Raw genomic sequence first — 26,784 nt, 5'->3', positions numbered from 1 at the left:
ATTAACATGGGTCACACACACCACCACAGTCGTGAAGAATTTTCAGTAGGCTGAAAATATTTGGCATGGGCCCTCAGATCCTCAAAAAGTTCTACAGCTGCACCATTGAGAGCATCTTGACTGGCTGCATCACCGCTTGGTATGGCAACTGCTTGGCATCCGACCGCAAGGCACTACAGAGGGTAGTTTGTACATCACTGGGGCCTCAATACCAGGCGGTGTCAGAGGATGGCCCTAAAAATTGTCAAAGACTCCAGCCACCCAGGTCATAGACTGTTCTCTCTGCTACCGGCCGGCAAGCGGTACCGATGCACCAAGTGTGGAACCAACAGGACCCTGAACAGCTTCTACACCCAAGCCATAAGACTGCTAAATAGTTAACCAAATAGCTACCCAGACTATCTGTATTGACCCCCCTTTGCAGTAACTATTTTGACTCACCACATACGCTGCTGCTACTGTTTATTATCTATCCTGTTGCCTAGTCACTTTACCCCTACCTATATGTACATATCTACCTCAATGACCTTGTACCCCTGCACATCGACTCGGTACTGGTACCCCTTGTATATAGCCAAATAATCATAACTCATTTTGTATTTATTCCTTGTGTTATTATCTTTCTATTCTTTTTCTATTTTTCTCTCTGCAATGTTGGGAAGGACCCGTAAGTAAGCATTTCACTGTTAGTCTACACCTCTTGTTTACGAAGCAGGTGACAAATCACATTTGATTTTGATTTGATTTGACAGACTAGCATGGTGTCAGTGGAGGGCCTGACTAAGTTGGTGGACCCATCCCAGCTGACGGACGACTTTGAGGGCTCTCTGGAGTACAACCACGAGGAGTGGATGGATCTGCGCGTGGCCCTGGAGGAGTTCATGGGCTCGGCCGTGCACCTCCTCTCCCGCCTGGAGGACCTCCAGGAGCTGCTGGCCAAGAAGGAGTTCCCGGTGGATGTGGAGGGCTCACGGCGGCTCATCGACGAGCACACGCAGCTCAAGAAGAAGGTGATGAAGGCTCCCGTGGAGGAGCTGGACAGGGAGGGCCAGAGGCTGCTTCAGTGTATCCGCTCTAGTGATGGGTTTTCTGGGAGGAACTGCATCTCGGGTAGCGCTGACTTCCAGAGCGTGGTGCCTAAGATCGCCAGCCTGCTGGACAAGCTGCACTCCACCAGACAGCACCTGCACCAGATGTGGCACGTCCGCAAGCTCAAGCTGGACCAGTGTTTCCAGCTCCGCCTCTTTGAGCAGGATGCAGAGAAGGTGAGTGACCAAACTCAGAGGTCTAGAAACACAGTCACAATAAAACAATTTGAGCTGAGTTGATCTCTGAATTGAAAATCTTTATGTCCATTGAAATATTTTATGGAATGGACTTTTGTCTTTAACTCGTGGTTAAAAATGAGTAAATCTAAGTAATATTACAAACAAAACATCAGACAACACAATATAGATGATACCAATGATCTCTGCTAACAGAATAACAAAAATGAACCCACAGTACATTAAAGACACTGGTGATTTGATATGCAAGCCGTTTAGCTAGTAAGACCAGTCTAATTGTCAAACGTGTGATTTGTATACAGTAAGGCAGACAAACGTTGACATGGAATTTATATTAAAAGGTTGCAAACTGATTGAGAGGTTTTTCGCATATAAATATCCCTGAACCTTAATTGCTAATATTTATCCTAGGGACACATCGTGAAAGTCCTCAGTATGACAACAAATAACAAACTTTGGACTAGATGTGATGTGAGGTCTAGGGTACATCCCAAATGGCCCTCAATCCCCTATTGTATATAATGCAATACTTTTGACCAGAGCCCTATGGGCCCTGGTCAAAAGTAGTGCACTATGTATGGAATAGAGTGGGATTTGGGACAGAGCCTTTCTCTGTTTATATTGAGGGCCTAAATACATAAACGCTGCCATTTTGTTTATTTCTTTGAAATGCATATTAAATGGGATATAATAATAGCCTATGCTTTTAGAAGGATATCTGCTTTTACAAGATTTTGAAAAAACAGAATGGTTCAGTACATAATTCCCTGAGATGCTATTTTTAGGGAATAAACATGTATTTTGCCCACTTTTCCAATTTGTGAGGTATTTCTGTGTGTATTAAAAACAATTTATTCTCATCTACACACACATCTCCCTTGACAATGGCAGTAATGTTGTCCAGATGAACCCAAAGGTACATGTAATAATTTCATAACGTATTTGTTAGGTCTCTGAAAAGCTTCCAAGCTTTTAAAGGAAAACCTCACATACCCTAAATACCCCAAAACTCATTAGGAATAACACAACAACAACAACAACAACAACAAAATGACCTCATGTTAGGACCTATACAGCTCTGGGAAGGTCAGAGACACAGGTGAGCCTGTAAGAAAAAGGTGAATGTATTTAGATGACAATGATGATCACATACTCAAAACAATATTTTACATTGCCAAGTCATTTGCCATTTCTCAATGCAACAAATGAACTAAAACAAATAAACTAAAGTAAAATGGCCACACAGCTAGTGTATACAGAGAGGATGGAAGAAAAACTGCATTCTCCTAACCATACAATATTCTCTCCAATCCTTCAAGCCCACACTCCCCCCAATATACCCTACAATGATGAATTAGTAGGCCAATGCCTGGTGGACTCTAGACAAAGGCCTTCATTTGGATAAGTGCAGTCAGTCCCTTTTCTAATGACAGTGGAGCCCCATGGTGCCTCTGATTAGGCCAGGCACAGATAATTATTAATTTCCCTGGGGACAATGCCAATCAAGGCCTGGCACACGTACTGTGTCTGTCCCTCCATGTGTCCTCTCCAATTGGTCTGGGATTGGTTACTAACGCTGTACTAACAATGTGTTACACAACACATAGTCGAGCAGGATAGCTACAGCAGTTCACCTACTGGTCATATTGTAAACTCAGATTCCATAAGACTATTTTAATTCTAATCCGACTGTCACGCCCTGGCTCTGGGACTCTGTTGTTGAGCCAGGGTGTGTTGTTTCTTTGTGTTTTGTGTGCTAGGGTGATATTCTAGTGCTTGTGATTCTATGTTGGCCGGGGTGGTTCTCAATCAGAGGCAACGTGAATCAGCTGTTGCTTGTTGTCTCTGATTGGGAACCATACTTAGGCAGCCGTTTGGGCATTGTCATGTGTGGGATCTTGTTCCGTATGGTTTGTGTTGTAACCAAGGACTTCACGTTTCGTATCGTTTGTTGTTTTGTTCGTGTGGATCATTTAAAAAATAAAGTATGTTCACATTCCACGCTGTGCATTGGTCCACTTCCTCTGACGATCGTGACAGAAGATCCCACCATAACTGGACCAAGCAGCGTGTCCAGGAGCCAACGCCAGAGGTGACTCTGAAGGATACCAACCTCGACTGGGTCAAGCTGCGGGAGGAGGAGAGAGGCTGGACTTTGGAGCAGTGGAGCAAGAGTCTGGCGAGAGCCATGAAGGCCTGGCCCACGGGGAGGAGAGACGGACAGAACATTTTTTAGGGGGGGGGCTCACGCCGTGGACGACGGGGCAGCAGGAGGCCGCCAGGTTACGGGAGTCACTGGTCACCAGGGGGAAGGAGGATGTAGAGGCACGGCGAGAGGTACTGGGGTGTGTTGCCAGTCCGGTCCGGCCCGTTCCTGATCCCCGCGTAGGGCCAGTGGTGTGTGTCCCCAGTACGGTCCGGCTTGTTCCTGTCCCTCGCACCAAGCCTGTGGTGCACGTCGCCAGCCCGGTCCGGCCTGTTCCTGCCCCTCGCACCAAACCAGTGGTGCGCTTCGTCAGCCCGGTTCGGCCCGTCCCTGCTCCCCGCACCAAGCCAATGGTGCGCGTCGTCAGCCCGGTCCGGCCTGTTCCTGCTCCCCGCACCAAGCCAGTGGTGCGCTTCGTCAGCCCGGTTCGGCCCGTCCCTGCTCCCCGCACCAAACCAGTGGTGCGCCCGTCCAGCCCGGTTCGGCCCGTCCCTGCTCCCCGCACCAAGCCAATGGTGCGGCGTCGTCAGCCCGGTCCGGCCTGTTCCTGCTCCCCGCACCAAACCAGTGGTGCGCTTTGTCATCCCGGTTCGGCCCGTCCCTGCTACCCGCACCAAGCCAATGGTGCGCGTCGTCAGCCCGGTCCGGCCCGTCCCTGCTCCCCGCACCAAGCCTGTGGTGCGCGTCGTCAGTCCGGCACAGCCCGTGCCTGTTCCACCGGTGCCTGGTCCGGCACCGGTCAGCTGCTCCACTCCGGAGCTAGAGCAATCCGCTCCACCAGTGTTCAGTCCAGCTCCGGCCAGCAGGGCCAGACCGGACCAGGGGCGCTTTGGGGGTTAGAGAGGGAGTGGGGGTCTTGCCCGGAGCCGGAACCGCCTCCGAGGAGGAATGCCCACCCGGCCCTCCCTGTTCGGTTTATGTTTGGCGCGGTCGCAGTCCGCGCCTTTGGGGGTACTGTCACGCCCTGGCTCTGGGACTCTGTTATGTTGAGCCAGGGTGTGTTGTTTCTTTGTGTTTTGTGTGCTAGGGTGATATTCTAGTGCTTGTGTTTCTATGTTGGCCGGGGTGGTTCTCAATCAGAGGCAACGTGAATCAGCTGTTGCTTGTTGTGTCTGATTGGGAACCATACTTAGGCAGCCGTTTGGGCATTGTCATGTGTGGGATCTTGTTCCGTATGGTTTGTGTTGTAACCAAGGACTTCACGTTTCGTATCGTTTGTTGTTTTGTTCGTGTGGATCATAAAAAAAATAAAGTATGTTCACATTCCACGCTGCGCATTGGTCCACTTCCTCCGACGATCGTGACACCGACGAGCACTTGGACAGTCATAGTAGCGTTTGTGGTTGCACACCTGTACTCCAGCCATTTGAACAGTAATTGTAAAGACTGAGCACATTGTAACAGGGCACCCTTGAAGCTCAAGCATTAATAAGGGTATTTTTGAACAACGCTGTTGAAATGAAATTCTCAGTGTGCAACCCCAGTAAAGGCACTTCCTGTCTGTGTGGATCAGGATCAAAGGAAACAATAACAGACAGAGGGGAGGATAGACGCACATTTATTTGTCCTATTATCTACATATTCCCTACATAGTGCACTTCTTTTGACCAGGACCTATAGGTTGTCATCAATAAAACATCACAATAATGTGCAGAGCGTTTGATTTGCCTGCTTGGGGGCAAGGAGACCCAAACTCTGCTAAAACCATTGACAACTGAGTGCTGTTTTCAAGGGAGTGTTAAATATACAGTACCAGTCAAAGGTTTGGACAAACCTACTCATTCAAGGCTTTTTCTTTATTGTTACAATGTTTTACATTGTAGAATAATAGTGAAGACATCAAAACTATGAAATAACACATATGGAATCATGTAGTAACCAAAAAAGGGTTTAACAAATCAAAATATATTTTAGATTTTAGATTCTTCAAAGTAGCCACCCTTTGCCTTGATGACAACTTTGCACACTCTTGGCATTCTCTCAACCAGCTTCACCTGGAATGCTTTTCCAACAGTCTTGAAGGAGATCCTACATATGCTGAGCACTTGTTGGCTACTATTCCTTCATTTTGCGGTCCAACTCATCCCAAACCATCTCAATTGGGTTGAGGTTGGGTGATTGTGGAGGCCAGGTCATCTGATGCAGCACTCCATCACTCTCCTTCTTGGTCAAATAGCCCTTACACAGCCTAGAGGTGTGTTGGGTCATTGTCCTGTTGAAAACAAATGATAGTCCTACTAAGCCCAAACAAGATGGGATGGCCTTTCGGTGCAGAATGCTGTGGTAGCCATGCTGGTTAAGTGTGCCTTGAAGTCTAAATAAATCACTGACAGTGTCACCAGCAAAGCACCCCCACACCATCACACCTCCTCCTCCATGCTTCATGGTGGGAACCACACATGCGGAGATCATCCATTCACCTACTCTGCGTCTCACAAAGACACGGCGGTTGGAACCCAAAATCTCCAATTTGGACTCATCCGACCAAAGGACAGATTTCCACCGGTCTAATGTCCATTGCTTGTGTTTCTTGGCCCAAGCAAGTCTCTTCTTATTATTGGTGTCCTTTAGTTGTGGTTTCTTTGCAGCAATTCGACCATGAAGGCCTGATTCACACAGTCTCCTCTGAACAGTTGATGTTGATATGTGTCTGTTACTTGAACTCTGTGAAGCATTTATTTGGGCTGCAATTTCTGAGGTGCAATTAACTCTAATGAACTTATCCTCTGCAGCAGAGGTAACTCTGGGTCTTCCATTCCTGTGGCGGTCCTCATGAGAGCCAGTTTCATCATAGCGCTTGATGGTTTTTGCGACTGCACTTGAAGAGACATTCAAAGTCCTTGAAATTTTACGGACTGACTGACCTTCATGGCTTAAAGTAATGATGGACTGCCGTTTCTCTTTGCTTATTTGATCTGTTCTTGCCATAATATGGACTTGGTCCAAATAGGGCTACTTCTGTATACCACCCCTACCTTGTAACAACACAACTGATTGGCTCAAACACTTTAAGAAGGAAAGACATTCTACAATTTAACTTTTAACAAGGCACAGCTGTTAATTGAAATGCATTCCAGGTGACTACCTCATGAAGCTGGATGAGAGAATGCCAAGATTGTGCAAAGCTGTCATCAAGGCAAAGGGTGGCTACTTTGAAGAATCTCAAATATAAAATATATTTTGATTTGTTTAGCACTTTGTTGGTTACTACATGATTACATATGTGTTATTTCATAGTTTGTACAATGTAGAAAATAGTAAAAATAAAGAAAAACCCTGGAATGAGTAGTTGTGTCCAAATTTTTGACTGGTACTGTATGTTAAAACCATTGACAACAGTTTGCAGTTTTCAAGGGATTGTTAAATAAATATTAACTTTGGTTGTAATATCATCACCTCTTGAAAAGCATAGTCAGAATATTATTTTTTTTCTCCCATTATTCCATGCAAAACAATTGTGCACATTTAGCTCTATCATAAGAATTATACAGCAATTAACTGCATGCTTTTCATTATCAGTAAACATCAATTGAACATGTAATTTCAGATATGTGAGGGTAGCCTTACGATATCGCTCAATATTGGCCACCATTAATTGGATATTTGAGTGATATAAAATAAAAGTGAACTCTACCTGACAAATATGAGTGGTTTAGGTCAATTACCCATCCTTTGTGGGCTTTGCCTGTCAAGCTACCGGTATAAACTTTATACAGTGTGCTAAACATAATGATAAGTAGACCTAATGTACTTTTTAACAACCAACATAGGCCTACCTAGTGAAGTTAGCTAACATTCTCTATTTTTCAACATTGTTTTTAAGAGTGTTTAATCATGATTGCTGCTGACAGACATGATAGGCTACATTGATTGATGGACCACTAGACATTGGCTAGCTAGCTAATAACAGATTACGTCAATATGGCTAGTTAACAAGCTAACTTTCAGGGGATAAACCAGATGGTATATTTGCTTGCCATCTATAGGGGTGATGACAGCAGTCCTACTGACTACTTTACCAGGACCAAAAGCCTAATCTCTGATGAAGCAAGCTAAACGACACATGTTGTTTGCTTAGCTAGCTACCTGCCAAATGGATAGTCTACCCTACGTATCTGAAAATACATGATCAATTAAGGTTTACTCCGACATTGCTCGATCTAATATTTATATATTTCTTAATTCCATTCTTTTACTTTTAGATTTGTGTGTATTGTTGTGAATTGTTAGATACTACTGCACTGTTGGAGCTAGGAACACAAGCATTTCGCTACACCCGCAAAAACATCTGCTAATAATTTGTATGTGATCAATAAAATTTTATTTGATTTGATGATATAGCTAAATGTGGAATAATTGGAAATGTGTAGTTCTGACTATATTCTTCATGAGGTGATAATATTAAAATTGAATAGTTATAACATTTATTCAACAACAGTGGTGAACCGTGACTATAGGACCTAGGCCTTCTGAGGGACCAAAAATCTTCCAATATATTGTATCAAATAAGAAAATAACAGAACACAACACTTAATGCGCCCAACATTATATCTTCTGTAGTCAGTAGTCAGACCATTCTAATTCTAGTGAAGGAGGAGCAATACTTTTTGATGACATTATGAAGGAATCAAACAGGCCTGGCCGCGCTTCGGGCTGCTGCACACACAGAGACAGAACTGGCATGGATACAACATGACACACAGCATCAAATGATGCACTGTTTACACAACCTATGGTAGCCAACACCACTATCACACTATCACTAATAGCGACAACAACAGTGTCACATCAAAGGTGACAGGCTCATGGTGCTGAAAGGACAGCGACCGTAATACCTGTGCACTCCATGGCGCTGAAGGAGAGCCAGTTTTGGTCAAACACATAGACACGGCTGATAGACAGGCGACAGCAGTCACACACAGCATCAAATCATGTTAAAGAATAAGCAGCCCATTTACTCCAGTAGGCCCCATGAGATCATACCCGATTGGGTAATTTTTTCTATTCAATATTAATCCTTCTCTTTCCAACACAAACTGAAGAGATGAAATCAGACAATGATTATAATTATTGTGAAGATGAAATAGAAAATTAAAATGAAATGTAATTAAAAAATGTACACATTTTATAAATCCTTAGGCCTTCTCTGACGGTTCCCCACTGTTTAACAATTCGTTGAAAATGGCACGTAGTTGTCAATTGTTTTAGCGGAGCTGGGGGTCTCCTTGTCCCCCAGCTGCCAAATTGAATGCTCTGCACCGTATTGTGATGGTGGCCTGAAAGGATGGAAGTTCAACATGTAGCTAGATGTAGTAGGCTAATGTTAACTAGCTGGCCTGGCGCATCATTGCCCATTAAAGGAAGTTAGCCAGGTAGCCTACCACAACAAAAACTAAAAGCGTGTACAGTATGACAGAGTCATAGACCATTTAGGCAACATGAAAGAGGAGGATGGCATTGGCATTTCTCTACAAGTAGGGTGAGTCAACATGTTTTTTTTCTACTTGCAAGTAAGCACGCATGCATACACACAGAAATCAGTACCATGGACAGCCACATCATATTTAGCTTACGTTTATTGGACTAAATAGTTGTTGTTATCTTTTAGTTGTCACTGTATTAGACTAAGCATAGGTGATTAGATAATGTTGAAATGCTGACGTTGAAATGGTGCTGGATTAGTGGAGGCAGCGCCTGTTTTCTTTGTGACTTGCGGTAACTCTCAGTGGTTCTAAATCAATAGTTGTTTAGTAATCCGAAAATGGAAACATTAACTTGCTTGACCATGCTGTAGGTAATTTAACTGTTTGTTACATGCAATATGTTTTGTGGACTTCACCAGACAGATGTTGCGCTCCGGTTTTGTGATGAAACAAAGGTGTGGTTGAATTTATTCTGCCACTGTGTCTTCTTATTTTCTCGGCCTTAGGTGTCAAGGCATATTATTGAATTAACAGGTTATAGAGCAAACAACAGAATTATCACATCACATAGGTTGTAATATGGCTTTTTTCCCCCTGGCTTGACTTCCCCTGGGATTTTATCCACACACCGCTACTGTTGATAAAACCTATTAGGTTTAGGTTGCCATTTGGAACCCAGTCAAAATGAACAATTACTGCTCCTCTCGCCTGGCCTCCACGCCACCGTCTTCCTCCCCCATCATGCACCGGTAATGATCAAAGCCATATGAGGGAAGAAATCTCACATGGATTTTAGTCAGGAGAGTTATAGGTTAAAATCAATCATCTGTGATGAAATCAATATGTTTCTTTCAAGGAATATGGCATTTTTACTGAGTACATTTTAGGTTTATGATCAGGAAGAAGTTGTTGTTCATTTAGGATAATGATGTACAGATCAATCTTTTGAACACTCTTTTTGTTGCTGAGAATTTTCCTGCACTGCAGGAAATGCAAACGTGTAGTGCAAACTGTTCATCATCTTCAAGTGAACATGATACGGAGTCATTTATCAGCAACTACACTGAGCCAGAATTTGTCCCCCCTAGAAAAGCAAACCGTCATTGAGCTAATTAATTCTTTAGCCAGCTTCTCTCCGTTTGATTTGTAAGTTATTAGATTAAGCTGTCAAGATGTGATTTAATAAGCATGACAAGTTAGGGAATTTATAAGTATCGTTTCAATCATATGGTCTTTTGACAATAAAGTTGATTTCATCAAACCCTACTTTGAGGGTAAGGAATATGCATCCAAACCAAAAGATATGAAGGACCACTTTTTCCTAGTCATTTTTCTGCTTTTCCCATTCTATTTGCTAAAGTTATTGCTTATTGAAAGCAAAGTCATTTTACAGTCACCATTGTAACTTTTTACTGCAATTGATCGTGGTTTAATAGGATAATAATTATCATAGCATTATTCGTCAAAAAAACATCTAAATCAGAGCAAATTCTCTATAGAAACACCTGCACTGTAATCTGTTACATCAGTATAAACACATTAGACAACTCATTCCTTTTATAAGGACTTCCATTGGAAGGCAGCGCTGAGAGTTCACACTAGCGCCAATATTTAATTAACAGCTCGATCAAACCTGATGAAATAGATTTATTCTAATGTCGCAGGCTCTTCAGAGCAGGGGTTTAAAGCTGCTGGCCTAGAGGGCTGTCCTAATGTGACCCTATAATCACGCTTGTCACGCCACCGTTATTTAATATTTGTTCATATAGTTGAGCATACTGTACAGGATTTTAAAGAGCGATGGCAAGCCGCCCAATGACTTGAATGTAATTAAATCCAATCAATAGTGTATAATTAACGCCAGAGAGAGGACTACAGTATCATGTAATGCACAGAATGTTTATCTGCCGTGGCCTAGGGTGGTCTAATGGTCTAAGCCGCTGCCTCTGGATCACATATACAGCTGAAGCATGGGTTCAAATACAGCCATCTGCTATTTGCTGTATCTTTCCTCTCTCTCTATCCTGTCCAATACACCAAAAAATTAAATATTGTCTATCCGCTGTGCCGTGATGAGTTACAACGGCTAAACTATCAATGAGAATGTCTAATAATCATTATGATTATTGGTTGATTATGTGTAATATAATATGCCATATATATGCTATTTATATGCGCGCAAGCCGTGCATTCATTTTTGTATGGGTGGGCCCAGCGTGAATCGAACCCAAAAGCGCCATGCTCTACCAACTGAGCCACACATGACCAGTAACCCAACCAGCAACCTTACCTAACCGTATGTATCTGTGTTTGTTCCCACCATAGATGTTTGACTGGATCAGTCACAATAAGGAAGTGTTCCTGCAGAGCCACACAGAGATCGGAGTCAGCTACCAGCACGCCGTGGACCTCCAGACGCAGCACAATCACTTTGCCATGAATTCTATGGTATGTGGGGACTATGTGGTTTGTGAGGACTATGTGGTGTGTGAGGACTATATGGGGTGTGGGGACTATATGGGTTGTGGGGACTATGTGGGGTGTGGGGACTATATGGGGTGGGTGTGAGGACTAAAGTGTGTGAGGACTAAAGTGTGTGAGGACTATGTGGTGTGTGAGGACTATATGGTGTGTGGGGACTATATGGTGTGAGAGGACTATGTGGTGTGTAAGGACTATGTGGTGTGTGGGGACTATGTGGTGTGTGGGGACTATATGGTGTGTGGGGACTATATGGTGTGAGAGGACTATGTGGTGTTTGAGGACTATGTGTTGTGTAAGGACTGTTTGTGGTTTGTGAGGACTTTCTGTGGTGTATGGGGTTGGGGGATGTAATAATATAGATGACATCAATACTCCTTGAGTCATGGCTCAGTAATTTCACTTTGTATGAGTAAGAGCGGAATTATTGAAAGACAGACTGGCTGAAGTTCGAGGAGCGGGTCAAAAGGCCTTTCAATTACTGTATTAGTATTTCAAATAGGGTTGTAAAAGAAACATGCTCGTACAGCTACCATTGATGTTGTGGAGGCCACTGGCTATGGAGAGCAGAAGTCAGTTTTGCATATGAACACACACACTCAGATTATTATTGCTCAACTGAAATAGCAGGCTACTTCTTCAATGTTGATTTGATTTCCTCTGGTTCTAAAATTACTGTTAGGATGTTTCCCAAATGGCACCCTGTTTTCTATATGGCCTTGGTCTTAAGTAGTGCACTAAATAGGGAATAGGGTGCCTTTTGAGATACACCTTAGAATAGGGAATTACCTCCACTGCAGTTTTCCTCTGACAGAATGAAGACATGTCTGATACTATTTGGATAAATCGAGCCACAGTGCTGTGAAAAAGTATTTGCCCCCCTTCTAATTTTCTCTACTTTTCAATATTTTTTATACTGAATGTTATCAGATCTTCAACCAAAACCTAATATGAGATAAGGGGAACCTGAGTGAACTAATAACAGGAAGCGTTTGGTTGGAGTCATTGCAGCTGAAGGTGGCACATCCAGTTATTTCGTTATTTTTTCACACAGGGGAATTGGGTGTTGCATAACTTTGTTAATTCAATAAATCAAATAAGTATATATTTTTGTGTTATTTGTAAACTCAGGTTTCCTTTATCTAATATTAGGTTCTGGTTGAAATTCTGATCATATTCAGTATAAAAAAATATGCAAAAATAGAGAAAATCTGAAAGGGGGCAAATCAGTTTTCACGGCACTGTATGTACCAAACACTAGCCAAGAGACACACCACACGCACATGCACATTTTAATGGCATGGAATGTCCTTTTAGCACCTTGTCACGATCGTTGGTTAGAGAGGACCAAGGCGCAGCGTGTTGAGCGAACATACTTTAATAGTAAAGTGCAAACACGACTACAAAACAATAAACGATACGTAACGTCCTCAGACAATGACTGACAAGGAACAAAAACCCACAAACACAAGGTGAACACAGACAGTTTAAATATGGCTCCCAATCAGAGATAACGAGCCGACAGCTGACACTCGTTACCTCCAATTGGGAGTCACTTGACCAAACAAGGAAAACACAACCAATGACAACCCAACCAAACAAAACACAACCAAACGAACACACCCTGGCTCAAAATACAAAGTCCCCGGAGCCAGAGCGTGACAGTACCCCCCTAAAGGCGCGGACTGCGACCGCGCCTCAAAAACCCCAAATAGGAGAGGGCTGGGTGGGTGTTGCTCCTCGGAGGCGGCTCCGGCTCGGGCTTGACCACCACCCTACTTCAATCCCCCGTAATGGCCCCGATCCGATCTGACCCAGCTGGCTGGATCAGGACTGACGACGCGCACCCCTGGCTTAGCGCGTGAGGCAGGAACGGACCGGACCTGGCTGACGATACGCACCCTAGGCTTGGTGCGTGGAGCCGAACGGACCTCACCAGGCTGACGACTCGCATCCCTGGCTTGGTGCGAGTAGCAGGAATGGGCTGGACCAGGCTGACGACTCGCACCCTTGGCTTGGTGCGAGTAGCAGGAACAGGCTGGACCAGGCTGACGACTCGCACCCTAGGCTTGGTGCGAGTGGCAGGAACAGGCCGGGTCGGGCTGGCGACGCACACCGTAGGCTTTGTGCGTGGAGCAGGGACAGGCCGGGCTGGGCTGGCGACGCACCCCGTAGGCTTGGTGCGTGGAGCAGGAACAGGCCGGGCTGGGCTGGCGACGCACACCGTAGGCTTTGTGCGTGGAGCAGGTACAGGCCGGGCTGGGCTGTCGACGCACACCGTAGGTTTGGTGCGGGGAGCAGGAATAGACCGGACCGTACTGGGGACACACACCACTGGCTCTACACCGGGATCTGGAACGGGCCGGACCGGACTGGCAACACACGCCAGTACCTCTCGCCGTGCCTCTACACCTTCCATCCCCTCTTCTACCAGTGGCCCCCGTAACCTGGCGGCCTCCTCTGCAACCCCGCTGGACCGCTCCATAGCGTCCTCCTGCTGCCCGACGTCGTGAGCCCCCCAAAAAATCCTCTGGGGGTCTCTCCTCCCCGTGGACCAGGCCTCCAACATTCTCGCCCACCTCTCGCTCCTCTGTCTCCAACCCTCGTCACTCAGCTCCTCAATGGGCTTGACCCAGTCGAAGCTGCCACGGAGATCTATTAGCGATGGCTCCTGGACACGCTGCTTGGTCTGGTCTTGGTGGGTTTTTCTGTCACGATCGTTGGTTAGAGAGGACCAAGGCGCAGCGTGTTGAGCGAACATACTTTAATAGTAAAGTGCAAACACGACTACAAAACAATAAACGATACGTAACGTCCTCAGACAATGACTGACAAGGAACAAAAACCCACAAACACAAGGTGAACACAGACAGTTTAAATATGGCTCCCAATCAGAGATAACGAGCCGACAGCTGACACTCGTTACCTCCGATTGGGAGTCACTTGACCAAACAAGGAAAACACAACCAATGACAACCCAACCAAACAAAACACAACCAAACGAACACACCCTGGCTCAAAATACAAAGTCCCGGAGCCAGAGCGTGACACACCTAGCCTACAATTATTTATTTATTTTTAATTTAGGGGGGTAGATCAGCTTTAATATTATACATAGATTATGGCTTCCATCAGTGTAATTGTCTGCATCATTTCCAATCCCCTATATATCGTTTTTAGTAAATATATATAAAATATATATATTTTAATATATTTTCCTTTATTATTTTCCCCTAATCCTACCACACTTCCCCTACATGGAGTAAACTAATGGACAACAACGCTTCTACTTCCAGCTTATACATACTAAATACATTTTACGGACACAGTATATTTTTACAATACTTATCTTTTGTTTGTTTTTAGTCCCATCCTAGCCTACTATTGCCATTTTCTGCCTTGATTCTCAATGTGTGATCTTTTTATTGTATTTTCTTTACAATAAAAAACCTCCACACTTACAGAGGCAGCTTGGCTCTCATTGAAGAACCACTCTCTCTCGCTCTCTCACTCTCTCACTCTCTCTCACTCTCTCTCTCCCCCCACACTCTCTCTCTTGCTCCCCCCACTCTCTTTCTCTCTCTCTCTCTCTCTCTCTCTCTCTCTCTCTCTCTCTCTCTCTCTCTCTCTCTCTCGCTCTCTCTCTCTTGCTCTCTCTTGCTCCCCCCCACTCTCTCTCTCTCTCCCCCTCTCTGTGCTCATACAGACTCCTAAATCATGCTGTTATTATGTTTTGACGTGAGTCTTGGCTCAGCATGTTCAGCATGCAGCTACCTTGTCTGAACGTAGTTCATTAAGCCCTGCTTTAAACCAACGAGCTGTTCGTTTTGATGGCTTCATTAGTAGTTCTAATCAGGTTAGCGGTAAATAAAGCCCACGGTGGCTGCATCATGTGAAGCTGATAAATGGTTGTGCCTAAAGCGGCCAGAGATGATAAAACTCCCGTAGTGGAGGGATGGATGGGTGGGTTTTGGGGACTACAGAGCCATATGGCAGCACATAGGAATATCTGTCTGTGTGTGTGTGTGTGTGTGTGTGTTTGTGTGGGAGTGTCAAAGACATCAGGGGTGGCCTGCCAGAGAGAGAGAGCGATTCAGTCAAAGCTTCAGAATTCTGTCACGCTTGTTGTCGCTAAGCTCTACACCATCATTTCATGCCGGACTGGCTCTCGGGTCATACAGTATCTTTTGTAGCATTGAATGTTTGGCTAATAAGCAATACTACATTGCTAGCTATAGCTAGACACGCCACAGAGACCTAGATTTCTTAGTTTGCTTGTCCACTTGGATTCAGTCATCTCTATGTTTGAATAAGGAGCAAATAGATCCTGAAATAAATTTAAAATGTCCTGAATTTAATGAAATATGTCCTGAATTAAATTATATAGACCCCTCAAACTCCACTCTGGACCTCGAAGCCAGTTCCACTTCTTTTTTTCAGGGACTGATTAGACCTGGGACACCAGGTGGGTGCAATTAATTATCAGGTAGAATAGAAAACCAGCTCCGGACCTCGTAGGGTAAGAGTTGAATACCCCTAATATAGACCCTGAATCTTTTCCCATAATATATTATGTCTTCTCTATGTGTGTCACTCTCTCGGTGCAGAATGCCTATGTGAACATCAACCGGATCATGTCGGTGGCGTCACGCCTGTCGGAGGCGGGCCACTACGCCTCGCAGCAGATCAAACAGATCTCGGCCCAGCTGGACCAGGAGTGGAAGAGCTTTGCCGCCGCCCTGGATGAACGCAGCACCATCCTGGCCATGTCGGCCGTCTTCCACCAGAAGTCGGAACAGGTTGGCAATAGACAGTAGGCCTACGGGCTGCAACCCTCATACTGTTGTCACTCAGTCACATAGCCCTGAATCCTACCTAACTTTAAGTCTGAGCACATAACTCAGACCTTTGTGTAAAGCATGTACTGATGTCAAAGGGAGATTTGCATGACAATTCAAGCATTGCATGAACGCTATGACCATCCTTCAAGCCCACAGGCCGTCTGAGAGAGATTGGAATGTCAGTGTTGTCCTGTATTTCTCTGGCTGTTGCCTGTTGCTGTGTAGAGGTAGTTAAGATAGACCTGCGTTTCCTTGGCAGCAGCTGCTATGATGCAGAGTGTTTGGGGCTACAGGTGTGCCTGTCGGCTGTAGACTATGCTGCTTTACAGAGAGCCAGGCAGGCAGGCGGGGTCCGGGGTTACCTCAGCCTCTCGTAAAGAGGGTCTGCCTCCCTTCCTCCCTCCCTGCCGGCCTCTGTCTATGGAATTACTCCCAGGGCTCTGTTGATTGCTCTATCTGTATCTGTTATGTTGTGTGAATGTGTCTCCTGGCCTGTGTTCATACAGTTCCTGGCTGGGGTGGAGGCCTGGTGTAAGATGTGCAGTGAGGGGGGGCTGCCCTCGGATATGCAGGACCTGGAGCTGGCCATCCACCACCACCAGACCCTCTACGAACAGGTGACCCAGGCCTATACCGAGGTGAGACACCCTCACAACAAAAACCAGGGTTGGGGTGAATTCCATTTAAATTCCAGTCAATTCAGGAAGGACACTAAAATTCCAATTATTTTCAATGCTTTTCAATTAGGAATTGGAAAATTTGGAATTGGAATTTGGTTTACTTTCTGAATTTACTGGAATTGATATGGTATTGTCACCAACCCTGACACTCACCCAGTTAGAGCACTAACTAAACTCAGGTTTATAGTGGCATTCTGTGCTAGTTTAAGATCCCACCACATAGCTTTTAAGGGGAATGACCACACTTGTAATCCCCCTTTTATATGCCATATACAGTGGGGGAAAAAAGTATTTAGTCAGCCACCAATTGTGCAAGTTCTCCCACTTAAAAAGATGAGAGAGGCCTGTAATTTTCATCATAGGTACACGTCAACTATGACAGACAAAATGTGAAAAAAATATCCAGAAAATCACATTGTAGGATTTTAAATTAATTTATTTGCAAATTATGGTGGAAAATACATATTTGGTCAATAACAAAAGTTTCTCAATACTTTGTTATATACCCTTTGTTGGCAATGACACAGGTCAAACGTTTTCTGTAAGTCTTCACAAGGTTTTCACACACTGTTGCTGGTATTTTGGCCCATTCCTCCATGCAGATCTCCTCTAGAGCAGTGACGTTTTGGGGCTGTCGCTGGGCAACACGGACTTTCAACTCCCTCCAAAGATTTTCTATGGGGTTGAAATCTGGAGACTGGCTAGGCCACTCCAGGACCTTGAAATGCTTCTTACGAAGCCACTCCTTCGTTGCCCGGGCGGTGTGTTTGGGATCATTGTCATGCTGAAAGACCCAGCCACGTTTCATCTTCAATGCCCTTGCTGATGGAAGGAGGTTTTCACTCAAAATCTCACGATACATGGCCCCATTCATTCTTTCCTTTACACGGATCAGTCGTCCTGGTCCCTTTGCAGAAAAACAGCCCCAAAGCATGATGTTTCCACCCCCATGCTTCACAGTAGGTATGGTGTTCTTTGGATGCAACTCAGCATTCGTTGTCCTCCAAACACGACGAGTTGAGTTTTTACCAAAAAGTAATATTTTGGTTTCATCTGACCATATGACATTCTCCCAATCCTCTTCTGGATCATCCAAATGCACTCTAGCAAACTTCAGACGGTCCTGGCTTAAGCAGGGGGACACGTCTGGCACTGCAGGATTTGAGTCCCTGGCGGCATAGTGTGTTACTGATGGTAGGCTTTGTTACTTTGGTCCCAGCTCTCTGCAGGTCATTCACTAGGTCCCCCCGTGTGGTTCTGGGATTTTTGCTCACCGTTCTTGTGATCATTTTGACCCCACGGGGTGAGATCTTGCGTGGAGCCCCAGATCGAGGGGAGATTATCAGTGATCTTGTATGTCTTCCATTTCCTAATAATTGCTCCCACAGTTGATTTCTTCAAACCAAGCTGCTTACCTATTGCAGATTCAGTCTTCCCAGCCTGGTGCAGGTCTACAATTTTGTTTCTGGTGTCCTTTGACAGCTCTTTGGTCTTGGCCATAGTGGAGTTTGGAGTGTGACTGTTTGAGGTTGTGGACAGGTGTCTTTTATACTGATAACAAGTTCAAACAGGTGCCATTAATACAGGTAACGAGTGGAGGACAGAGGAGCCTCTTAAAGAAGAAGTTACAGGTCTGTGAGAGCCAGAAATCTTGCTTGTTTGTAGGTGACCAAATACTTAATTTCCACCATAATTTGCAAATAAATTCATTAAAAATCCTACAATGTGATTTTCTGGATTTTCTTTTCTCAATTTGTCTGTCATAGTTGACGTGTACTTATGATGAAAATTACAGGCCTCTCTCATCTTTTTAAGTGGGAGAACTTGCACAATTGGTGGCTGACTAAATACTTTTTTCCCCACTGTATATTTTCAAGAATACGATGGTTGTTCAAAGACTGTCATAAGTTATCTAAACATTATCATAAGCAATCTAAACATGGATATACACTGTACATACCTTTGAAATATTGCCCTTAAATAAAAAAAAATCCTTAAATCAGATCTTTCCAGACACAAAACTCTTTCATTACCATTTTTACCTGTACTACAGTTTTATATCAAATATGACCTTTACCCGCCACATTGAATCCATCTGAATTGCACCATGAGTGACACATGGTATGTTATACATTATGAGGACCACTGTCCTTCCATGTCAGATTTACTTCCCACAGAAGATCCTGTATGATAATAGGTTTGTGATTGTGTAGCATTTCACAAGATGCCTCTGCTTTCCACTGACTTCTGTCCTCCTTGCTTGTTTTATTTTAGTGTCATCTCTGAAAAGGTTGCTATAAACGTCTCTGGTTTAAACTGAAAAAATTAAGGGTTTGCTGTTCTCTTACATATTGTGCAACAGATAAAGAAGAAAAATACCCATCCTAATGCACCAAGAAGTGCATGTAATTTAGCAATTTGCACTGGAAATGAAATTACAGCTTTGACCAGCTTGATTTAGTAAGGTACATGTGCAGCTAGAACATAACAGAGATGATTAGCAAGGAACTGACTTTCAAAATCCTTCTTTTCCTCAGACTTTTCTTTCCACATAATGAAACTAAGATTTGACTGACATGACAGACTTCAAGATTAATTGTGATACTGTATCTAATGCCAATATAGAGTTGCAAAATTCCGGGACATTCTCAAAGTTCCCAGGTTTTCAAAAAAATTTCAGGTCAGGGATTTGAGCTAGCAACCTTTGGGTTACAAGCCCAACGCTCTAACTGCTAGGTTAGAGTTAGGCTAACCCTCCTAATATCGCGTCCCTCTCTGTCACCAGGTCAGTCAGGATGGCAAGGCCCTGCTGGATGTCCTCCAGAGACCACTGAGCCCGGGGAACTCAGAGTCTTTGACGGCCACAGCCAACTACTCCAAGGCAGTCCACTGTATCCTGGACGTGGTCCACGAGGTCCTGCACCACCAGAGGCGTCTGGAGAGCATCTGGCAGCACCGGAAGGTCCGCCTCCACCAGAGGCTACAGCTCTGTGTGTTCCAACAGGACGTCCAACAGGTAACTAACATCGTGCGCATATACACATGTGCACACACCAGAGTATGCGAGCGGAGTTGAGCGGTTGGAAATCCCACTCATCGCTCACGGAGCGGTCTTTGCCCACCGCTCCCGGCGCTCAACATCCTTTCCCCCGCTCCGCAAAAAATCGCTCAGCGTTCACAGATATATTTTTTGCTCCATTCATATAAATAAAAATAAAGATAATTTAACAAACACCCTATCTACTTTTGTGACTATGTACAATTTGGTTTTGTAAGTAGGCTATAGTAAGAGGCTTCAACATTTCAACAACATGTTGTAAGCTATTAAACATGGGCTTACCTAGATGATAGGCTGTGGCTACCGTGTTAAAAAATGAATTGCTTTTTCTCTTATCTATTGATGATCAGATACTTCAGTTGTAACTGGCTCTGTTGCGCTCACATTCTACAGTTAATAAATAACTTTAGCACTGTTACAAATTAGCTCCACTCCGCTCAAATCCTCTGGCACACACACACACACACACAGGCCATCCAACAGGTAACAGTAAGATGGCCAGGGCTCGGCCCCCTACAGTACATGACTAACTGTACTGTAAATAGCAAACTGAACATGACTACACATTGTAAATGAAATGCTGTATCTTGAATCATATGTTGGTGCACCACCTCTTCAGTCACTTGTCTGGGCTGTGGGAGTTCTAGCCTATATACAGTGGGGGAAAAAAGTATTTAGTCAGCCACCAATTGTGCAAGTTCTCCCACTTAAAAAGATGAGAGAGGCCTGTAATTTTCATCATAGGTACATGTCAACTCTGACAGACAAATTGAGAAAAAAATATCCAGAAAATCACATTGTAGGATTTTTAATGAATATATTTGCAAATTATGGTGGAAAATAAGTATTTGGTCACCTACAAACAAGTAAGATTTCTGGCTCTCACAGACCTGTAACTTCTTCTTTAAGAGGCTCCTCTGTCCTCCACTCGTTACCTGTATTAATGGCACCTGTTTGAACTTGTTATCAGTATAAAAGACACCTGTCCACAACCTCAAACAGTCACACTCCAAACTCCACTATGGCCAAGACCAAAGAGCTGTCAAAGGACACCAGAAACTAAATTGTAGACCTTCACCAGGCTGGGAAGACTGAATCTGCAATAGGTAAGAAGCTTGGTTTGAAGAAATCAACTGTGGGAGCAATTATTAGGAAATGGAAGACATACAAGACCACTGATAATCTCCCTCGATCTGGGGCTCCATGCAAGATCTCACACCGTGGGGTCAAAATGATCACAAGAACGGTGAGCAAAAATCCCAGAACCACACGGGAGGACCTAGTGAATGACCTGCAGAGAGCTGGGACCAAAGTAACAAAGCCTACCATCAGTAACACACTACGCCGCCAGGGTCTCAAATCCTGCAGTGCCAGACGTGTCCCCTTGCTTAAGCCAGTACATGTCCAGGCCCATCTGAAGTTTGCTAGAGTGCATTTGGATGATCCAGAAGAGGATTGGGAGAATGGCATATGGTCAGATGAAACCAAAATATAACTTTTTGGTAAAAACTCAACTCGTCGTGTTTGGAGGACAAAGAATGCTGAGTTGCATCCAAAGAACACCATACCTACTGTGAAGCATGGGGGTGGAAACATCCTGTTTTGGGGCTGTTTTTCTGCAAAGGGACCAGGACGACTGATCCGTGTAAAGGAAAGAATGAATGGGGCCATGTATCGTGAGATTTTGAGTGAAAACCTCCTTCCATCAGCAAGGGCATTGAAGATGAAACGTGGCTGGGTCTTTCAGCATGACAATGATCCCAAACACACCGCCCGGGCAACGAAGGAGTGACTTCGTAAGAAGCATTTCAAGGTCCTGGAGTGGCCTAGCCAGTCTCCAGATCTCAACCACATAGAAAATCTTTGGAGGGAGTTGAAATTCCTTGTTGCCCAGCGACAGCCCCAAAACATCACTGCTCTAGAGGAGATCTGCATGGAGGAATGGGCCAAAATACCAGCAACAGTGTGTGAAAACCTTGTGAAGACTTACAGAAAACGTTTGACCTGTGTCATTGCCAACAAAGGGTATATAACAAAGTATTGAGAAACTTTTGTTATTGACCAAATACTTATTTTCCACCATAATTTGCAAATCAATTCATAAAAAATCAGAAAATGTGATTTTCTGGATTTTTTTTCCTCATTTTTTCTGTCATAGTTGACGTGTACCTATGATGAAAATTACAGGCCTCTCTCATCTTTTTAAGTGGGAGAACTTGCACAATTGGTGGCTGACTAAATACTTTTTTTCCCCACTGTAAATGCTTTATGGCACACTAGTTTAGTAACAGTATGCGGTTACTAGGTCATGGTGTCAATCTACTCTGTAGAACATGAGTCAGTTATTGTTTTAGTTGAGCCCATTTTAAAGAACACAGTTCCTTGCCCTGATGCTGCAGCAAAATATGAATTTACATCTCATAACTCATTTGGCTCTGTGTTGACTCCTGGTTTGAAAAAAGGAGTCCATATTTCAAACGAGCAACGTGAAGAAAGAGGAGATTTTCAGCAGTTGTCTGGGAATTAAGGGGAATTACATTTCATAAGTGGAATTTTTCCTCAAATATTTCTCGTCTGGAAACGTGCTCAGGAGTACAGTTAGTATCCCTTACATTAGCCATTTTGGAGAAGGATGAGCTGCAGGCTAGGTGTGGGTCCCAAATGGCACCCTATTCCCTATTTAGTGTACTACTTTTGACCAGGGCCTATACAGAATGGCACTGGCATGTACAGTATAGCGGCCGTTTTACGGGCTCCTGACCAATTATGCTATTTTGTGTGTTTTCTTGCACTGATCTTAACTTTTTTTGTACATAATGTTTCCGCTATCGTTTCCTATGACTGAAAAGAGCTTCTGGACTTAGAACAGCGATCACTAACCTCGATTTGGATGAAGAATTCTACTCGACACTTGGAAGAGGAAAAGACGACGATATAGAGGCCAACGTGGGGGCACCCTGATGAAACTAGCGAGTGAAGAAACCGCCTCTACCCTCTGTTCTATTGGAGAATGTACAATCACTGGAGAACAAACTAGACGAGGTCCGTTCGAGTCAGCTCTAATTCCAACAGCAGCACTGAACCAAGTCTGGGAGCCAAATCAAGATCTGACCTCTGATAAGCCAAACAATGCATAACCAATCCACCAGGGACACTGGAGCGCTGTTGACTCAAGCCTCACTTACCTCACAAACTTCATGAATACTTACTAGGCATGATCTTGGAAAATGTTAGCAGGGATTAAATGGCCTAAAAAAGCAATGCTTTGTAACACATTAGTGTGTGTGTGTGTTTGTTTGCGTGTATGGTAGGGTGTGTGGGATTGTGCGTATCAGCTTTCTCTGTCAAGTCAGTGAGATTCATAATCACATATCGTCTCTCACACCTTCCTCCTCTCGCAGTATGGCTCATTTTAGGTGAATAACTCTCCTTTCACCACTCCTCTCATATCTCCTCCTCTCCCTACCTCTTCCTCACTGTGATAACGAGTCCACTCCCCCCTCAATGAGGCCAGTCTCTACTATTCATCATCCAGTGTGCGTCCCAAATGACATCCTATTCCCTTTATAGCATTCTACGTTTGACCACGGCCCATGGGGCTCTGGTCAAAAGTAGTGAACTATATAGGGAATAGAGTGCCATTTGGGACACATCCATGGAGACTGTAGCATGCATTTAGTTAGTTCATATGCACAGTGTATATACACAGTGCCCTAGTTTATATACATTTACTCAAGGGAACCACACCAGGGTAGTTCATTGATATTCATATCACGTCAATGATGTTTATTTGGAGTGGTTTAATGAACACCATTATCTTTCTGACAGCACAGACTGCTATCAACAGCTACAGTATGCATGCCTCTTTCTTTTTCTTTCTCTTTCATTTCAATCCGATCTGCTTCAGTGTGTGTTGTGTATCCGACGTGTGTTTTCATGTTCTGATTTGTTCTGTAAACCAACCTTTCTCTCTCTCCTCTGAGAAGGTATTGAACCCTGTCTCGCTGCACTGCACACATTAATTTCAACACGAAACGAAGAGAGACAATCCATGTCTCTAGTTTCACCTGAGAAATAGAACTCTTTCAACCTGTGTGTCTGCCCAGCTAGCACATTTGGTTCCTTGGAAGTTGTGGGAAAGTACATTTTTGGTTTCCCATTGGATCTGGGAATGAAGCCATAAGTTTCCTGACCGGTAAAACATAACGTTTTTTAAACTGAAGTTCTGGGAACTTACATTTTTAGGTTGCAGGGAGGTTCTGAGAAGGTTTTACTATGGTTCCCTGAAAGTTTTCCTGGGAGGTTTTATTAACGTTCTGAGAACAGAAATGATAGGTTATTTGAAGGTAATTAAATAACATTCTGAGAACATGTATGACTTAAAAGAACACTGCTTGCTTAGTTTGATTTACCTGTTTTAAACTCCAAGCACAGGTAAGACACATGGAAATTCATTTGCTTGGGCATTAATCATGCAAACACATTTCTTTTTTATTGTGGCACGGCGTCAGTGAGATTCGAAACCTATGATCTTCTGTTCTCTATCAATGGAACTAGTCCACTGTGCCACCATTTTTTCATACAAAGCTGTTAATTTTAGTCTATTCAAACAGACCCCATTTCAAAGGAAACAAGCACTTATTAAGAGCGGGTGTGGCCAATTAGTGGGCTCGGCTAACAAACCTGAACACACTTAACAAGATAGAGAGTTTTGTTGATGCTGAGAACGGAATGTATATGTTTTTAAATAACATTCTTAGAATGTTCTCTGAACGTTGCTGAAGTTTTCTTGTGGTTTTTATGGAACATTTTCTTAACGTTCTCGGAAACAATGTGAGAACATGACTTTAAATAGAACCATGAGGAAACCTGTAGGAAACGTTATGGTGAAGTACTGAAATTCACAGAGAAGAACGTTGTTTCTTAACGTTCTCTGAACTATTTGAGAACATTCACAATGTGAAACCAGTTGGAGAACGTTCCTAGAGCATTACCAAAATGTAATTTAAATGTAACCATTTTTGAACTTTTAGGAAACGTTCTGCGAAAGTAATGAAATACCAAGAAAATAATGTTTTTTTGTCAAGTTCCTTAAATGTGCTGAGAATGCCAAGTTATTAAATTTTTCTTCCTGCACCATTCCCAGAAAGTTGTGGGAAGGTTGTATGCAAAATAACCATAGGCCAACCACGCTCTCACCAAGCTCTAAGAAACATATGTTTTGCAGAATGTTATGTGCTCACAGAGAGCCAGTGTTTCCGTTCCAAATGCCATCCTATTCCCTATATAATGCACTACTTTTGACCAGAGCCCTATGGGCACTCAGTAGGCAATAGGATGTCATTTGGGATGCAACTAGTGTAATACAACAATGTACTAGATAGAATACACCACAGTGAAAGCCACACTGGACTTGCTGAAACAAAAACAGTGTAGTGCGCAGTCCAGTGAGTCCACTGTGTGAATGGCCCCTGCCCTTGGCCCTCTGCCCACAGTCAGAGTTGAGCTCAGTGATAGGGGGGTGACTTTGTTTACAGCCCACTAATTACACATTGTTAGGAACAGACATCCATGGAGACTGTAGCATGCATTTAGTTAGTACACACTGTATACATATGGTTCCCTAGTTTATATAGATTTACTCAAGGGAACCACACCATGGTAGTTCATTGATATTCATATCACGTCAGTGATGTTTATTTGGACTGGTCTAATGAACACCAATATCTTTTCTGACAGCTACAGTATACATGCCTCTTACTTTCTCTCTCTCTTTCTTTCTTTTTCTTCCTCTTTATTTCTCTCATGCCTCTTTCTTTCCCATCTTGGCCTGATGCACAGGTTAAGTCCTTGAGCATTCTTCTATGTAGTACGTACAGTCCCTTCAGAAAGTATTCACACCCCTTGACTTTTTCCACATTTTTTTGTGCCTGCATTTAAAATGGATTACATTTAGATGTTGTGTCACTGATCTAGCCCATAATGTCAAAGTGGAATGATGTTTTTAGAAATATTTACAAATTAATTAAAAATGTAAAGCTGAACTGTCTTCAGTCAGTAAGTATTCAACCCCTTTGTTATGGCAAGCCTATATAACTTCAGGAGAAAAAAGATGCTTAACAAGTCAGATAATAAGTTGCATGTACTAACTCTGTGTGCAATAATAGTATTTAACATGGTTTTTGAATGACTACTCCATCTCTGTACCCCACACATACAATTATCTGTAAGGTCACTCAGTCGAACAGTGAATTTCAAGCACAGATCAACGACAAAGACCAGGGAGGTTTTCTAATGCCTCGCAAAGAAGGGCACCATTAGTAGATAAAAATACATTTTCAAAAAAGCAGCCATTGAATGTCCCTTTGAGCATGGTGAAGTTATAATAATAATAATAATAATAATATGCCATTTAGCAGCCGCTTTTATCCAAAGCGACTTACAGTCATGCGTGCATATTTTTTTTTTGGTGTGTGTTATGAATTACACTTTGGATGGTGTATCAGTACACCCAGTCACTACAAAGATACGCCGTCCTTCCTAACTCAGTTGCCAGAGAGGAAGGAAACCGCTCAGGGATTTCACCATGAGGCCAATGGTGACTTTAAAACAGTTACAGAGTTTAATGGCTGTGATAGGAGAAAACTGAGGATGGATCAACAACATTGTAGTTACTCCACAATACTAACCTAATTGACAGAGTGAAAAGAAGGAAGCCTGTACAGAATAAGAATATTCCAAAACATGCATCCTGTTTGCAATAAGGCACTAAAGTAATACTGCAAAAAATGTGGCAAAGAAATGAACTT

At 43.6% G+C, this 26,784-nt stretch overlaps 1 protein-coding gene across 3 annotated transcripts in view; it reads left to right on the top strand.

Moving 5' to 3' along the window:
* The window catches only part of LOC121551671 (kalirin-like), a 359,366-nt gene that overhangs the window by 156,246 nt on the left and 176,336 nt on the right, over positions 1 to 26,784 (top strand). For all 3 annotated transcript variants that reach the window (XM_041864384.2, XM_045210064.1, XM_045210062.1), the window contains exons 5-9: positions 753 to 1,265; positions 11,241 to 11,363; positions 16,004 to 16,195; positions 16,744 to 16,875; positions 19,703 to 19,933. In XM_041864384.2, the coding sequence (XP_041720318.2) occupies positions 753 to 1,265; positions 11,241 to 11,363; positions 16,004 to 16,195; positions 16,744 to 16,875; positions 19,703 to 19,933 (1,191 nt within the window). The remainder of the gene's footprint in view (positions 1 to 752; positions 1,266 to 11,240; positions 11,364 to 16,003; positions 16,196 to 16,743; positions 16,876 to 19,702; positions 19,934 to 26,784) is intronic.

The sequence above is a fragment of the Coregonus clupeaformis genome, chromosome 4 (genome assembly GCF_020615455.1).
Source record: "Coregonus clupeaformis isolate EN_2021a chromosome 4, ASM2061545v1, whole genome shotgun sequence".
Classification (NCBI taxonomy): Eukaryota; Metazoa; Chordata; class Actinopteri; order Salmoniformes; family Salmonidae; genus Coregonus; species Coregonus clupeaformis.
The sequence above is the reverse complement of the archived record's forward strand: the minus strand, read 5'-3'. Positions and strand labels throughout refer to the sequence as shown.